Source organism: Schistocerca cancellata, chromosome 12 (assembly GCF_023864275.1).
Source record: "Schistocerca cancellata isolate TAMUIC-IGC-003103 chromosome 12, iqSchCanc2.1, whole genome shotgun sequence".
In the NCBI taxonomy this organism is placed as follows: Eukaryota; Metazoa; Arthropoda; class Insecta; order Orthoptera; family Acrididae; genus Schistocerca; species Schistocerca cancellata.
This window is the reverse complement of record NC_064637.1, coordinates 94,083,853-94,101,366: the sequence shown is the minus strand read 5'-3', so window position 1 is coordinate 94,101,366 and position 17,514 is coordinate 94,083,853. Positions and strand designations below refer to the sequence as shown.

The following is a 17,514-nucleotide window of genomic DNA, read 5'->3' as shown; positions in this document are numbered from 1 at the left end:
CTCTTGCCCGCGGCGATGGACAGCAGACGACTGAGCGGACCGCGGCACAACACCAAAGTGGCGGGAACCACGGAAGCAGACCGTAGAGGAAAACAAGTTCACACCAGCACCATAGATATATAAATCGCCCTATGCCTTTTAGATCGTATAAAAACGATAATTTTACTGTTTTTTAATCCTGACAAGTACAGATTTTAGCTTTGACATCTACATATTTTAATTAAAATTTTTTAATATAAAAAAGATCTACTGAATACAGTATGTGCAAATGGAATGTAACAAATGTACCAGACGCCACCTGTCGGTAATAGTGTTATATTTAATATAAATGACGTGCACTTTGCCAACCAATTTTATGTGACGTAGCATGTGAAAGGTGCTGGATTTGGACGGGTTACTCCTGTAACTGAAATATCAGGTACGTTCTGGTACATTTGATGTTGATTAGATAGGATGAAAAAGATTTGCTTTCGTGAAATAGTAAATTAGCGTAATTATTTTTACAGATCTGAAGATGGTTCTGAATGAACCGAAACCGGTCATATGAATAATAAAAAAAAAGTTTGCAATCAAGACGGATTTTAAGTAACATTATAAATACATATCTGTCCTCGAAAAAATAATACTAGATGTCGCACAAAACTGTGACCTTTCGCGCTCCTTTTCTTTCTGTATATTTAATATGCCGGGTTGCCGCGCGATGTTAGCCGAGCGGTCTGAGGCACTGCGGTCATGGACTGTGTGGCTGGTCCCGGAGGAGGTTCGAGTCCTCCCTCGGGCATGGCAGTGTGTGTTTGTCCTTAGGATAATTTAGGTTAAGTAGTGTGTAAGCGGAGGGACTTATGACCTTAGCAGTTAAGTCCCATAAGATTTCACACACACACACACACACACACACACACAATATGCCCTGTTATTCCTATATAGTACGGGTCCCAAATGCTGAACATATTGTAGAATGGACTGCAAGCTTTATAAGGAATCTGCTTTGGAAACTGGTTATATTGCCTCAGTATTCTACCAATGAACCGCAATCTGCTAAAAGCTGTAGCAACGTCTGATCCACTGTGATCGCTACGTCTCATACCACTACAGACTGTTGGACCCAGGTGTTTCCATTAGTTCACTGATCGAAATTGTGAGTCGTTCGTACTTTAGCCGTTCGATATTACATTCTTCTCTCTGTGAAGTAAACAGTTTTACATCTCTGAGCATCGGAACTATGTTGGCAAACTTATTGCCATTAAGTCTGGCGTAAGAGTGCACGTCCTTTCCAAGAAACAGTGACGGAGAAAAGAAGGGTTCATAAGTGGGATTAACATTCATGATGAAATTATTTCAGACGTAGAATTCCCTGATTGCTGTCAACAATGAAACTGAGGAAGAATTACAGAACCAGTAGAATGGAACTAATAATATAACAATCTCAGAGTATGGATTGAGAGTGAACATAAGAAAGGCGAAAGTATTGAATAGTAGAGGACAGGAAAGTAGTGACAAACTTATTTCCAAAATTGGGGTTTACAAGTAGACAAAGTGAAAGGAATTCTGATACGTTAAAAGCAAAACACGAGAAGCGACGAAGAGAGGGCATTAAAAAACAGACTAACATTGACAAAGAGAGTAGTCCTAGCCAAAGGAGATCTATTAGAATCAAATATAAGCCTTAATGGGAGGAAGTAATTTCTATGGAAGTACATTTGGATGTGGTAGTGAAAAGGAGGAAAAGCATAACAGAACAGAATCGAGCGGTATGATACGTTGTGTTTGAGAAGGATGATCAAGATTAGGTGCACTGATACGATGAGGAATGACGAGCTTCTACACAGAATAGGCGATGAAATGAATATGTGAAAAACACTAAACGAAGGAACAGGTTGACAGGTTACGTGTTAAGGAAGCAGGAAACGACAAGAGGGAGCTATAGTGGACAAAAATTGTAGTGAACGACAGAGAATATACACAACAAACATTTGAGGGCATTGGGTGTAAGTGCTTTTCTAAGATGAAGACGGTGACACAAGAGAGGGAGTTGTAGCATGCTGTATCAAACCACTCAGGGCATAGGGTAAAGTGCTCTTCAGTTTGTGCAGATGGAGAGTGCATAATACCAGATGTATATTGAGAATTGAATAAACGGATGTATGAGCTGAAAAGGAATTAGGAAAGTATAACATATGGGTGGTGTCTGTAGGGAACGAATGTTAGAAGAAGAGACAAAGTCAAGCAAGGCAGAGAAAGACTGAAAGGTAGTACATATTATGTACAAGGTTACATAGATAAAGAAATGTAAGATTAAATGGTTGAAAGCATTGGGAATATAGAACAGAGTGACATTTAGCACAGTGGCAGGTCGATATAAGCAAAGTGCTTGAAGGAACTCACCCTTGAGCCAGACTAGTGGCTCTATAACGGAGACGTCCATGGTCTGCAGTAGGTTGTGATCCAGCTCCAGGTACTGGAGACGGGAGTTGTTGCGGAAGGTGCCGGGCTGAACCAGGGATAGCCGGTTGATGCGCAGCCGCACCTCCTGGAGGTTCGGGTTGCGGCTGGAAACACAAATCAAACATCTCGGTCAAAATCATTTGCCCTCACCATCCGTATTTATATTTTTACAACACACCACATAGACTCGTCACAAATGTTGTACAAGGTGTACAACTTTGCTTCCGCCATTTGCCGATAGGTGGCGACAACGGTAAGTAACGGCCGAAAGAAACAGGTCGCAGACGTCAGGCAGTTAGCTTGGACCTCGGTCAACATAACCTCATTCCAACATTAGTCGATTTGTGTCTGCATCAAAAGTCGTTCTTGATTGGAAATTTCAGTTTACGAGCCTAATTCTCGTCGTTTGCGGGAAGTGTTACTGTTTTGTTTCAGTATGAAGGAAACAACGGCCGAGTCTCACCGAATGCTCTCAAGTACGTATGGTAAGTACACTATTAGTGAAAGAACGCGTCGTGAGTGGATCAACGCTTCAAGAACGGTGATTTTAACGCCGTAGACCGGCATGGTGGTTGAAGAGAAAATGTTTTTTAAGATGCATAATTGGAGACATCGCTGAATGAAGGCTCGCGTCAAACGCAAGAAGACTTGGCACGATTAGTGGGAGTGACACAGCAAGCCATTTCAAAACGTCTCAAGGCTATGGGCATGATTCAGAAACAAGGTTCAAAAAATGGCTCTGAGCACTATGGGACTTAACATCTATGGTCATCAGTCCCCTAGAACTTAGAACTACTTAAACCTAACTAACCTAAGGACATCACACAACACCCAGCCATCACGAGGCAGAGAAAATCCCTGACCCCGCCGGGAATCGAACCCTGGAACCCGGGCGTGGGAAGCGAGAACGCTACCGCACGACCACGAGATGCGGGCTCAGAAAGAAGGAACTTGGGTCCCGTGTGAGCTGAAACCAGGAGACGTTGGGCGATGTTTATGAACAGTTGCTTCAGAGGCAAAAACGGAAGGGATTTCTGCATCACATTGTGACCGGGGACGAAAAGTGGGTTCATTACGATAGCCCTAAAAGCAAAAAAATCATGGATATATATCCCAGCCATACGTCCACGTCGACAGTCAAACCGAATATTCACGGCTCCAAGATGATGCTCTGTATTTGGTGGGACCAGCTCGGCGTCGTGTACCATGAGGTGTTAAAACCAAGTGAAATAATCACAGGTGCTTGTTATCGAACGTAATTAATGTATTTGAACAGAGCATTATAAGACAAACGGCCGCAATACAGCGAGAGGGGCGATAAAGTGATTTTGCAGCACGACAACGCTCGACCCCACGTTGCAAAAAAGAGGTCAAAACGTACTTGGAAACGTTAACATCGAAAGTCCTACTCCACCGGCCGTATTCGCTGACTATAGATCGATGGCGCGTGGTCTGGTTGACGAACACTTCCGATCTTATGAAGAAGCCTCAAATTGGATCGATTCGTGGATCGATTGAAAAGATGAACAATTTTTTCGACGCAGGATTCGTACACTGCCCGAAAGATGGGAGAAAGTAGTGGCTAGCGATGGAAAATACATTGAATGATACATGTGTAACCAATTTGTTTCACTAAAGCCTCAAATGTTGGTGAAAAAACGGTGGAAGCAAAGTTGTACACCTTGTATATTACCCATCTTTCCCTGTACCTTTGTCCACATGTTAAAAATAATGACATTGCCTAAAATACAACAAAAAGACGTGGAAAGGGAAGAAGACTGTACAGAAATAAATGCTAATTGCTGTCTAGAAATACTTGAAATTTTTTAACATGTTCCTTGGCGTGAATGTGTCTGTATCACGTTGATAAACTGTATGGTTGCTATTAATACGTTATTTCTGGAAACTAACACCTATTTTTATGAAGCTTTCGAGCATCTACCCCCCTTTTTGCATTACCGAACGCTTTTTCTGGCTCGACAATTCCAATGAAGGAAGGTTCTTTCTGGCTTGCATTATGAAGCGCAACGTAGCAGGGTTGCCCAGAAAGTAATGCACCACCATTTTTTTCTCAGCCGAAAACAATGCTACGGATGCGAAACGTTACGTATGTAGTATTTGAAGTCTTCTGAGTGTGTGCGCCAAGTTTCCGTCACTTCCGGCAGATAGCGTAGCTGCAGGACAGATTCAAAATGGCGTCTGCAGGTGACGTACGTTACAAACAACGTGTCGTCATTGAATTTCTCAATGCAGAGAAAGAAATTGTGGGGAATATTCACAAACGCTTGTGGAAAGTCTGTGGAGCATCTGCAGTCGACAGAAATACAGTTGGTCGCTGACCACGGAGGGTGACGTCATCAGATGGCGGTTCGGCGAAACTCCACGATTATCTGCGGTCGGGGAGACCATCCACGGTTGTCACACCTGACACATTGTTTCAGCCATTAACGGATACCATTCGCGGAAGATATTTTGAAGACGATGAGGAGGTGATTCACACAGTGAAGCACTGGCTCCACCACCAGGACAAGGATTGGTACCGACAGGACATACACGCCCTTGTTACGCGCTGGAGGAAGGCCATAGAATTGGGATGGAAATTACGTGGAAAAATAGGGTGTGTAGATAAAAATACCGTTCTTTCTACATCTACATCTACATCCATACTCCGCAAGCCACCTGACGGTGTGTGGCGGAGGGTACCTTGAGTACCTCTATCGGTTCTCCCTTCTATTCCAGTCTCGTATTGTTCGTGGAAAGAAGGATTGTCGGTATGCCTCTGTGTGGGCTCTAATCTCTCTGATTTTATCCTCATGGTCTCTTCGCGAGATATACGTAGGAGGGAGCAATATACTGCTTGACTCTTCGGTGAAGGTATGTTCTCGAAACTTTGACAAAAGCCCGTACCGAGCTACTGAGCGTCTCTCCTGCAGAGTCTTCCACTGGAGTTTATCTATCATCTCCGTAACGCTTTCGCGATTACTGAATGATCCTGTAACGAAGCGCGCTGCTCTCCGTTGGATCTTCTCTATATCTTCTATCAACCCTATCTGGTACGGATCCCACACTGCTGAGCAGTATTCAAGCAGTGGGCGAACAAGCGTACTGTAACCTACTTCCTTTGTTTTCGGATTGCATTTCCTTAGGATTCTTCCAATGAATCTCAGTCTGGCATCTGCTTTACCGACGCTCAACATTATATGATCATTCCATTTTAAATCACTCCTAATGCGTACTCCCAGATAATTTATGGTATTAACTGCTTCCAGTTGCTGACCTGCTATTTTGTAGCTAAATGATAAAGGATCTATCTTTCTGTGTATTCGCAGCACATTACACTTGTCTACATTGAGATTCGTGTGCGTAATTCTCATTATGTTCAATATAGAATTGTTGAAGAAAAAAATATGTGGTGCGTTACTTTCTGGGCAACCCTCGTAAGAATTACCTCTCTGGGGGCTTTACCTGATTGTCGTCTAACAAATCCTCAATTTCGTTTTCCATTCTTCTGTATATTATTCTTATCAGAAGCTTAGATGCACGAGATGTTGTGCTGAATGTCATATAGTTCTCGCACTCACCTGTTCCTGCTGTGCGAACGATTTGTGTACTATAACCGGATGGTATAATATTTGTACCGAATATTCGCAATATCGTGCAGTGTTCCGCAAAATATACAGCCGGGGCAGAAGGACGCATGAAGCGGCATTTTGCTGACATGGCATGACGTCACCCATCTGAGAACAACGTCCTCGCTTGCTATTGAAGAAGCATGGCACCATGTTTCAGAATTACACCGACAAACTTCGAGAGGATGTACAAGATGTCTTGGGAAACAAAATGAGGATAGGAACCCATGTCTGTAAACGTCATCCAGCACTACAGGCGCCGGCGCTTGTATATGTATGGGTACACTGGGTGATTCCGTGATGATTTTACAAACTTTAGAGGATGATGGGTAAGGATAAATGTATCAATTTGAGGTAAGTGTCCCTGATCCAGAAACAAACGTGTCGAAAGCTGTAAGCGAAAACCGTTCTCATACCTCTGACAGTACCAGTATTGTTGTTCCTAAGATAGTAGAGTAGGCAACTTTCACAACTGGTGGTATGGAGCAAAACAGGAGTAAACTGTCTAGTAAACGTGAGCTTTGAGAAGCACACCTGAAGACCTATGAGGACTCGTTCGTCTTCGATACTGTGAACCAAAGACATCCACTTCACTCAGCAAGTGCACATATTCCTTAAGGCACGCATTTTAGAGTCCACGTTTACTCGATTTCTGTCCCGTTTTGATCCATACTGCCACCTGTGAAAGGTGTCTCCTCTGCATTCCTAGCAACAACAGTTCCGGTCCAAGTACTCCACTGTCAGAAGTATCAGAACGCTTTTCTCTTACATCTAGTTATGAACACTTGTTCATTAGAGGAGTTGTGTTTCAAAGTAGTGAAGACCAGCAAGTGATCATATTTCTTAAGGTATGCATTTTAGAGCAGATGCTTGCTGGACATATCTGTCTTGTTTCGGCCACACTACCTCTTCACAAAATACGGAAAGCAAAGAGCTTGCAGTAAAAGAGATTTGTTTCAGAGTATCGAAGATTAAGAATGGCTCATATCTCTTAAGATATGCGTTTTAGAGCCATGTTTACTAGACTTTTTTGGTTCAAATGGTCATTCCTGTCATATCCACGAACATTGGGCATCACGTCTGAAACACTCTGTACATGCATACATATCCAGGCGCCGGCGCCTGTAACTTCGGAAGTTGGATGACGTTTCCGGAGTATCTTCCCATCCTCATTTTTTGCTCAAGACGTCTTCTACATCCCCTCGAAGTTTCTCGGTGTAATTTTGAAAAACTCTGTATGTATAGTAGCATGGAAATTCCTTTCGTTTGACTGGTTAAAACAGTCGAGGCAGAAACTCGCTTGCATTAGCAGAGGGCAGTTAGCGGGAGGTGGCCAGAGTGTACCGAAGCGGCTGGTCAAGTACGGAATAATTTGTTATGCAATACTGATGAGTCGTGTGTGGCTCGTGTTCCCGCCATCATGCATTTTACACCCTGTTTTTAACTACGTCCAGCTCACTGCGTTAATTTAAATTACTTGTGTCACTGAGTTGCTGCTGTGGCTGACAGCGAGCGGCGCCAGCAGCGCGTATCAATATATCCCCTCTCGTCTTGCCTTTGCTCGACTGCTATTACTTCCCTGTCGTTGTCTGTCGTAAGCCAGTTCGGGTCGTGAGTTCGGGCCTGCCAGTCAGTTGGAACGTGTCTGGAGTGCAGTCCGGACCAGCAGTCGCGAGTTGCAACGCGGCACTAGTGCAGTCGGGTTGGAGCAGCAGTGAGGTCTGCGCCGACATGGCTCGCCCGACCATTGCCGGCACGCGTCACTTGAGCCGGGCCACGGTCTTGGTGCATCGTCGGTCGGTCGTCCTACCGGACGACGCGTTTTGCCTCGCCGATCGTTCATGAGTCGGCTGTGTGTGCGTGTGTGCATCGGCTCCCTATCTGTCTTCGTGCGTGCTTAATTACTGTTGGGTATAGTTCAGGCCTTCGTGCGTTTGTCAGGTTGTGTGTGTAGTTGGCGTTATTTCCTCTGACGACTATATTAGATGTTGTCGGCATTCTGAGGGGACTCGGTAGGTTGGTGTGCACCAGGGAGGATATCTCCGTGCGGTGCAGTCGGCTGGGTCCGCTGGCGGTCCCTGCGCAGTGTCGGAGCGTGTGCGGAGCTGTCCGATCGCTACGAGCTACGTGGCTCACCGACCCAGCACGTCAAAGCTGAGGTGTCTTAAGTACCCAAGCCACGTCCGTTCATGTTGTGTCGTTCGTTTCGGTGCTTCGCTGTTGGGGAGCTTTTCTTGTGAGCAACACCGAGTGGTTGTAGTGGTGAAATCGAGACGCAGTGCGGTGGTTCAAAATGGCTCTGAGCACTATGGGACTTAAAATCTATGGTCATCAGTCCCCTAGAACTTAGAACTACTTAAACCTAACTAACCTAAGGACAGCACACAACACCCAGCCATCACGAGGCAGAGAAAATCCCTGACCCTGCCGGGAATCGAACCCGCGAACCCGGGCGTGGGAAGCGAGAACGCTACCGCACGACCACGAGATGCGGGCGCCGTGCGGTGGAGTTAACTGTACATGGTGAGTCACCTAACGTTACCGTTGGATATATTTCGTAAACCACATCAAATACTGACGAATCGCTTCCACAGACCGAACGTGAGGAGAGGGCAAGTGTAATTGTTTAATACAAACCATAAAAAAAAATGCACGGAAGTATGTTTTTAACACCAACCTACTTTTTTTTAAATGGAACCCCGCTAGTTTTGTTAGCACATCTGAACATATAAACAAATACGTAATCAGTGACGTTTGTTGCATTGTAAAATGTTAATTACATCCGGAGATATTCTAACCTAAAGTTGACGCTTGAGTACCAATCCTCCGCTGTTCGACCGTGCGTATCGGAGAGCACCGAATTACGCAGGGATCCAAAGGGAACGGTGATGGACCTTAGGTACAGAAGAGACTGGAACAGCACATTACGTCAACATCCTAACACCTTTTTATTGGTCTTTTTCACTGACGCACATGTACATTACCATGAGCGGTGAGGTACACGTACACACGTGGTTTCCGTTTTCATATATGGAGGGGAATAGAGTGTATCCCGACATGTCAGGCCAATAGATGTTCAATGCGGTGGCCATCATTTGCTGCACACAATTGCAATCTCTGGCGTAATGAATGTGTTACACGCCGCAGTACATCTGGTGTAATGTCGCCGCAGGCTGCTACAATACATTGTTTCATATCCTCTGGGGTTGTAGGCACATCACGGTACACATTCTCCTTTAACGTACCCCACAGAAAGACGTCCCGAGGTGTAAGATCAGGAGAAAGGGCTGGCCTATTTATGCGTCCTCCACGTCGTATGAAACGCCCGTCGAACATCCTGTCAAGGGTCAGCCTAGTGTTAATTGCGGAATGTGCAGGTGCACCATCATGCTGATACCACATACGTTGACGCGTTACCAGTGAGACATTTTCGAGCAACGTTGGCAGATCATTCTGTAGAAACGCGATGTATGTTGCAGCTCTTTGGGCCCCTGCAATGAAGTGTTTGTTACAACACGCAACTGAACGTCGGAGGTTTCAAGCGTCAACTTTAGGTTACAATATCTCCGGATGTAATTAACATTTTACAATGCAACAAACGGCACTGATTACGTATTTGTGTATATGTTCAGATGTGCTAACAAAACGAACGTGGTTCCATTTAAAGAAACGTAGGTTTGTGTTAAAAAACATACTTCCGAGTATTTTTGTATGGTTTGTATTAAACAATTACACCAGCCCTCTCCTCACGTTCGGTCTGTGGAATCGGTTCGTCAGTATTTGATGTGGTTTAAGACATATATCCAGCGGTAACGTTAGCTGACTCACCCTGTATTGGTTGACTACAACTCAACTGCACCAGCGGAATTTTCTGCATTGTGGCCGCTTGTGTTCTGGTTACCTGCCTAGGCCACTGATGTAATTTCAGGCAGTGTCCTTTCCTCACCTCTTGTCGCTGTCCAACGCGGTGTATAGTTTTGACAGCTCAAGACATTCTTCATTGTGGATAATGACGTCTGTAGCAGTTTGGTCTTTCAGTTTTCACGTCCCGATTGGTGGCTAGCAAGTCGTTTGGTCGGTCGGTCCGTGACTGTCTCCTGGTTGGGTACCGACGGATCAAGTGTAGTTGGGCCCACCACCTGTCTCACTTAAGTGAACGTTAATGTTTCGAGGGCGCTGGCAGGGTAGCTCAGCGTGTTCGGCCAGAGGGCTAGCTGCCCTCTGTAATAAAAAAAAAATCTGAGTTAATGGATCAACAACGAACTGAATCGGGTGTCTTTCGACGTCCGCCCAGAGCAGATACAACAAACGAAAACGAACAAAATGAGCTTAAAAAAAAAAGAAAGAGGGCAGCTCCCCCCCCCCCCCCCCCCACCGGAGGCGTCTGAGTGCCGGTCTATACTGTCCTTTTCATGGGTGTTCAATGGTCTGTTGGTAATCTATTGTAGCCAATGCTTTAAAAATTTTTTTTGTGTTTTATGTAAATCAATGGCCTTCAGCCCATATAAGTAAGTTTGAATTCTGGCAAGTGGATATTTTGCCTAAAGTTACTGTTGTAGTGCCGTCTTTTCATTTAGTGCTCTTACAGCCACCTAAAACTCAAAGGTTCAAGGTATTTTGAATTTTTGGTAAAATCAATTGTTGGCCTTCATCTGCTTAAATGTAGTTACTGTCGTTGCGTTGCTTTTTTATTTAGTATGATTTCGGCCGCTAAAAACTTAAAGGTTTCAGGTATTTTTGAATTTCTGGGAAATCAACTGTGCGCCTTCAGCTGCTTAAAGTCTTAAAATTTCCCCTTAAGCAAAAACACTGCGGCCTTCTGCCTTAAAAGATTATGCTAATATATTGTAAAATTTTGAAATTTAATTGTGGCCTTTAGCCGTTTGTATTGCACCTTGTTCATGTTTGCTCTATCCACTTTTGCCTTGAGGCTTTCAGCCTAGCTGTGATATATATATATAGATTTTGATAGCTAGCTTTGATAGCTAGCTGTGATATACACTCCTGGAAATGGAAAAAAGAACACATTGACACCGGTGTGTCAGACCCACCATACTTGCTCCGGACACTGCGAGAGGGCTGTACAAGCAATGATCACACGCACGGCACAGCGGACACACCAGGAACCGCGGTGTTGGCCGTCGAATGGCGCTAGCTGCGCAGCATTTGTGCACCGCCGCCGTCAGTGTCAGCCAGTTTGCCGTGGCATACGGAGCTCCATCGCAGTCTTTAACACTGGTAGCATGCCGCGACAGCGTGGACGTGAACCGTATGTGCAGTTGACGGACTTTGAGCGAGGGCGTATAGTGGGCATGCGGGAGGCCGGGTGGACGTACCGCCGAATTGCTCAACACGTGGGGCGTGAGGTCTCCACAGTACATCGATGTTGTCGCCAGTGGTCGGCGGAAGGTGCACGTGCCCGTCGACCTGGGACCAGACCGCAGCGACGCACGGATGCACGCCAAGACCGTAGGATCCCACGCAGTGCCGTAGGGGACCGCACCGCCACTTGCCAGCAAATTAGGGACACTGTTGCTCCTGGGGTATCGGCGAGGACCATTCGCAACCGTCTCCATGAAGCTGGGCTACGGTCCCGCACACCGTTAGGCCGTCTTCCGCTCACGCCCCAACATCGTGCAGCCCGCCTCCAGTGGTGTCGCGACAGGCGTGAATGGAGGGACGAATGGAGACGTGTCGTCTTCAGCGATGAGAGTCGCTTCTGCCTTGGTGCCAATGATGGTCGTATGCGTGTTTGGCGCCGTGCAGGTGAGCGCGACAATCAGGACTGCATACGACCGAGGCACACAGGGCCAACACCCGGCATCATGGTGTGGGGAGCGATCTCCTACACTGGGCGTACACCACTGGTGATCGTCGAGGGGACACTGAATAGTGCACGGTACATCCAAACCGTCATCGAACCCATCGTTCTACCATTCCTAGACCGGCAAGGGAACTTGCTGTTCCAACAGGACAATGCACGTCCGCATGTATCCCGTGCCACCCAACGTGCTCTAGAAGGTGTAAGTCAACTACCCTGGCCAGCAAGATCTCCGGATCTGTCCCCCATTGAGCATGTTTGGGACTGGATGAAGCGTCTCACGCGGTCTGCACGTCCAGCACGAACGCTGGTCCAACTGAGGCGCCAGGTGGAAATGGCTTGGCAAGCCGTTCCACAGGACTACATCCAGCATCTCTACGATCGTCTCCATGGGAGAATAGCAGCCTGCATTGCTGCGAAAGGTGTATATACACTGTACTAGTGCCGACATTGTGCATGCTCTGTTGCCTGTGTCTATGTGCCTGTGGTTCTGTCAGTGTGATCATGTGATGCATCTGACCCCAGGAATGTGTCAATAAAGTTTCCCCTTCCTGGGACAATGAATTCACGGTGTTCTTATTTCAATTTCCAGGAGTGTATATGGATTTTGAAACTCGTAGTCGTAAAGGTTCAGCTATGTGCCGTTTTGGTTTAAATGTGTTATTAAATTACAATAAATTACAATTTTGAAATGAAACTGACCGCCACCTTACTTGGCCCTTTCCACAGTCCTAATCAGCTGTTCTGCCTGCGGGTTTCGCGGGAGTTTCAACTGATAACAACTTATTGCAAGGACTTAGTTGCGGGATGGTGATTACTACGTTCGTGTAGATGAGGCAGAAGTAATTAAAGATTTTATCTGAGAGTGATTTCAGAATCTCAGGAGCAAACGATGTGTTGTGCAATACACACAGGAATTAAGAAAAGGTATCTCTTGGAAAACAAGAACTATGTGCTTCTTATTGCAAAGCTGTTAAGTTTTTACTCCGATTATGACAATTGCAGTGCCACTTATATACGAGGCCATGACTGAGAGTTTCCAGTGAAGGGAAGGGATAGCTTTAAAAGAAACAAGGTTTTACAGAGAACAGTCAATAGACGTGACGGACGTGCACTTTTCCAAATGAGAACCCTCATGTGTACTACCCCCTGTTACCACCCACTTCATGTTAACATAATGGGAGTTTTATGATGCTACACATTCTGCATCGTTTGTCCTTTGGTTATCACTTATTGCAGTGATTTGAGAATTTCCTCTATTTCTTATGAAATACTCTCTGAGTACCTGGCGTTGCTTGGTTATGTCGATTTCCTGCTCCTCTCTCTCTGACAATCTCCTCTTGTCGTTTCCATCTGCTCCTGCCCACACTCTGTCTGTTCATCTATTCCTCCCCCCCCCCCCCCTCTATCCTCTGATATTCTGCTTCTACCTCTATTTCTGTCCATCGCATCCTTCCTGTCTCAAAGTCCTTCTACTTGGAACGTCTTTAAGCTCATCCTCCCATCTATATTTCCTCCTCGCCCTCAACTTTCACCTCCCACTCCCTTTTCATCTCCTACTTCCACTGTCTTTTCATCCCCCTCTCCTTTCATCGCCCCTCCCTCTTTCTTTTCATCTCTCCTCCCCCTCTCTTCTCGGCCGGCCGCGGTGGTCTAGCGGTTCTAGGCGCTCAATCCGGAATCGCGGGACTGCTACGGTTGCAGGTTCGAATCCTGCCTCGGGCATGGATGTATGTGATGTCCTTAGGTTAGTTAGGTTTAAGTAGTTCTAAGTTCTAGGGGACTAATGACCACAGATGTTAAGTCCCATAGTGCTCAGAGCTATTTGAACCTCTCTTCTCATCGCCTTCCCCAACCTTTTCATCTTTCCTCCCCTTTTCATCTCTTCCTATCCTTGCTTTTCCACTTCCTCCTCTCCCTCTCTGCCCACCTCCTCCCTGTCTGTGTCCATCTTCACTATCTCTCACTATCACCAAGTTATCACCCCTACTACAATAGCAGGCGGGACAGTCTTACCTCCACAATAATTATTTCCAGATAGTAAGTACTATGTGTACGAAGTTTGGTTGAAATTGTTCCAGGGATTTAAGAGAAGGTTTTTTCCAGCAACTTTGCCGTAGTACGCAGATGTGACGTATATTTCCGATACGTTTAACATGTATCACACATATCTATACATATATTTCATCTGTATCTATTGCGAATATCTCCCTCCACTTTTCCTTTTCACGAATGTCAATGTTTATGATGTCATATCTCCTGAAGAATATGTTGTAGAATATTACAATTTCGCAGGAGAATTCAGTGTCTCATTTTGATACTGTCTGAAAAACGTTTTGCGACTAGAGCTGGTACTTAAGACGTAATAAATCAAAACGTCGTGCATGATGCGGCTGTTTTCTACGACCTGAGTGTGTATGACGCTATACCTGGTGAAGTATATGTCGTACAACAAAATGATTTTGCCTGGACATTCGGTGGCATTCGTGAATACTGTACGCAAAATGTACCGTGAATAAATTTAGTAGTAGCACAAAAGCAGAGAATTAGCATTTCATCCCTGATGCGGCAGTTTTACCGCATGACTAGCGAAAATGCAGTTACCGACAAAGTTTTTTCCTTTCATCATCTGTGGGGGCAGTGAGCAAAAAACAGTGTCGGAAAGATGTGAAATTGTCTGTAAAGTTTGTTGCAAGTCACTACGTACTCTTTGTACCTAAAAAAAGTAAGGTGGATTAAAGTGTGAAAATTCGCGCGTGGTGACCTACGCTAGTTTTTCCACTCATCCCCGCCCCTTTGATAGGTTCGTGGTGCTCTCCCTTGTTTGTTGTTATGGTCTTCAGTCCTGAGACTGGTTTGATGCAGCTCTCCATGCTACTCTATACTGTGCAAGCTTCTTCATCTCCCAGTACCTACTGCAACCTACATCCTTCTGAATCTGCTTAGTGTATTCATCTCTTGGTCTCCCCCTACGATTTTTACCCTCCACGCTGCCCTCCAATACTAAATTGGTGATCCCTTGATGCCTCAGAACATGTCCTACCAACCGATCCCTTCTTTTGGTCAAGTTGTGCCACAAACTTCTCTTCTCCCCAACCCAATTCAATACTTCCTCATTAGTTATGTGATCTACCCATCTAATCTTCAGCATTCTTCTGTAGCACCACATTTCAAAAGCTTCTATTCTCTTCTTGTCCAAACTATTTACCGTCAATGTTTCACTTCCATACATGGCTACACTCCATACAAATACTTTCAGAAATGACTTCCTGACACTTAAATCTATACTCGATGTTAACAAATTTCTCTTCTTCAGAAACGCTTTCCTTGCCATTGCCAGTCTACATTTTATATCCTCTCTACTTCGACCATCATCAGTTATTTTGCTCCCCAAATAGCAAAACTCCATTACTACTTCAAGTGTCTCATTTCCTAATCGAATACCCTCAGCATCACCCGACTTAATTCAACTACATTCCATTATCCTCGTTTTGCTTTTGTTGATGTTCATCTTATATCCTCCCTTCAAGACACCATCCATTCCGTTCAACTGCTCTTCCAAGTCCTTTGCTGTCTCTGACAGAATTACAATGTCATCGGCGAACCTCAAAGTTTTTATTTCTTCTCCATGGATTTTAATACCTACTTCAAATTTTTCTTTTGTTTCCTTTACTGCTTGCTCAATATAGAGATTGAATAACATCGGGGATAGGCTACAACCCTGTCTTACTCCCTTCCCAACCACTGCTTCCCTTTCATGTCCCTCGACTCTTATAACTGCCATCCGGTTTCTGTACAAATTGTAAATAGCCTTTCGCTCCCTGTATTTTACCCCTGCCACCTTTAGAATTTGAAAGAGAGTATTCCAGTCAACATTGTCAAAAGCTTTCTCTAAGTCTACAAATGCTAGAAACGTAAACTTGCCTTTCCTTAATCTTTCTTCTAAGATAAGTCGTAAGGTCAGTATTGCCTCACGTGTTCCAGTATTTCTACGGAATCCAAACTGATCTTCCCCGATGTCGGCTTCTACTAGTTTTTCCATTCGTCTGTAAAGAATTCGTGTTAGTACTTTGCAACTGTGGCTTATTAAACTGATTGTTCGGCAATTTTCACATCTGTCAACACCTGCTTTCTTTGGGATTGGAATTATTATATTCTTCTTGAAGTCTGAGGGTATTTCGCCTGTTTCATACATCTTGCTCACCAGATGGTAGAGTTTTGTCAGGACGGGCTCTCCCAAGGCCGTCAGTAGTTCCAATGGAATGTTGTCTACTCCGGGGGCCTTGTTTCGACTCAGGTCTGTCAGTGCTCTGTCAAACTCTTCACGCAGTATCGTATCTCCCATTTCATCTTCATCTACATCCTCTTCCATTTCCATAATATTGTCCTCAAGTGCATCGCCCTTGTATAGACCCTCAATATACTCCTTCCACCTTTCTGCTTTCCCTTCTTTGCTTAGAACTGGGTTTCCATCTGAGCTCTTGATGTTCATACATGTGGTTCTCTTATCTCCAACGGTCTCTTTAATTTTCCTGTAGGCTATATCTATCTTACCCCTAGTGAGATAAGCCTCTACATCCTTACATTTGTCCTCTAGCCATCCCTGCTTAGCCATTTTGCACTTCCTGTCGATCTCATTTTTGAGACGTTTGTATTCGTTTTTGCCTGCTTCATTTACTGCATTTTTATATTTTCTCCTTTCATCAATTAAATTCAATATTTCTTCTGTTACCCAAGGATTTCTAAGAGCCCTGGTCTTCTTACCTACTTGATCCTCTGCTGCCTTCACTACTTCATCCCTCAGAGCTACCCATTCTTCTTCTACTGTATTTCTTTCCCCCATTCCTGTTAATTGTTTCCTTATGCTCTCCCTGAAACTCTGTACAACCTCTGGTTCTTTCAGTTTATCCAGGTCCCATCTCCTTAAATTCCCACCTTTTTGCAGTTTCTTCAGTTTTAATCTACAGGTCATAACCAATAGATTGTGGTCAGAGTCCACATCTGCCCCTGGAAATGTCTTACAATTTAAAACCTGGTTCCGAAATCTCTGTCTTACCATTATATAATCTATCTGATACCTTTTAGTATCTCCAGGGTTCTTCCATGTATACAACCTTCTATCATGATTCTTAAACCAAGTGTTAACTATGATTAAGTTGTGCTCTGTGCAAAATTCTATCAGGCGGCTTCTTCTTCCATTTCTTAGCCCCAATCCATATTCACCTACTACGTTTCCTTCTCTCCCTTTTCCTACACTCGAATTCCAGTCACCCATGACTGTTAAATTTTCGTCTCCCTTCACTATCTGAATAATTTCTTTTATTTCATCATACATTTCTTCAATTTCTTCGTCATCTGCAGAGGTAGTCGGCATATAAAGTTGTACTACTGTAGTAGATGTGGGCTTCGTATCTATCTTGGTCACAATAATGCGTTCACTATGCTGTTTGTAGTAGCTTACCCGCATTCCTATTTTCCTATTCATTATTAAAGCTACTCCTGCATTACCCCTATTTGACTTTGTGTTTATAACCCTGTAGTCACGTGACCAGAAGTCTTGTTCCTCCTGCCACCGAACTTCACTAATTCCCACTACATCTAACTTTAACCTATCCATTT

The 17,514-nt window shown here is 44.6% G+C and overlaps 1 protein-coding gene across 1 annotated transcript in view; it reads right to left on the bottom strand.

Moving 5' to 3' along the window:
* LOC126109478 (leucine-rich repeat-containing protein 15-like) overlaps positions 1-17,514 on the bottom strand; it is a 120,105-nt gene that overhangs the window by 8,229 nt on the left and 94,362 nt on the right. Inside the window, exon 9 of the mRNA XM_049914505.1 lies at positions 2,386-2,549. Coding sequence (XP_049770462.1) covers positions 2,386-2,549 — 164 coding nt within the window. The remainder of the gene's footprint in view (positions 1-2,385; positions 2,550-17,514) is intronic.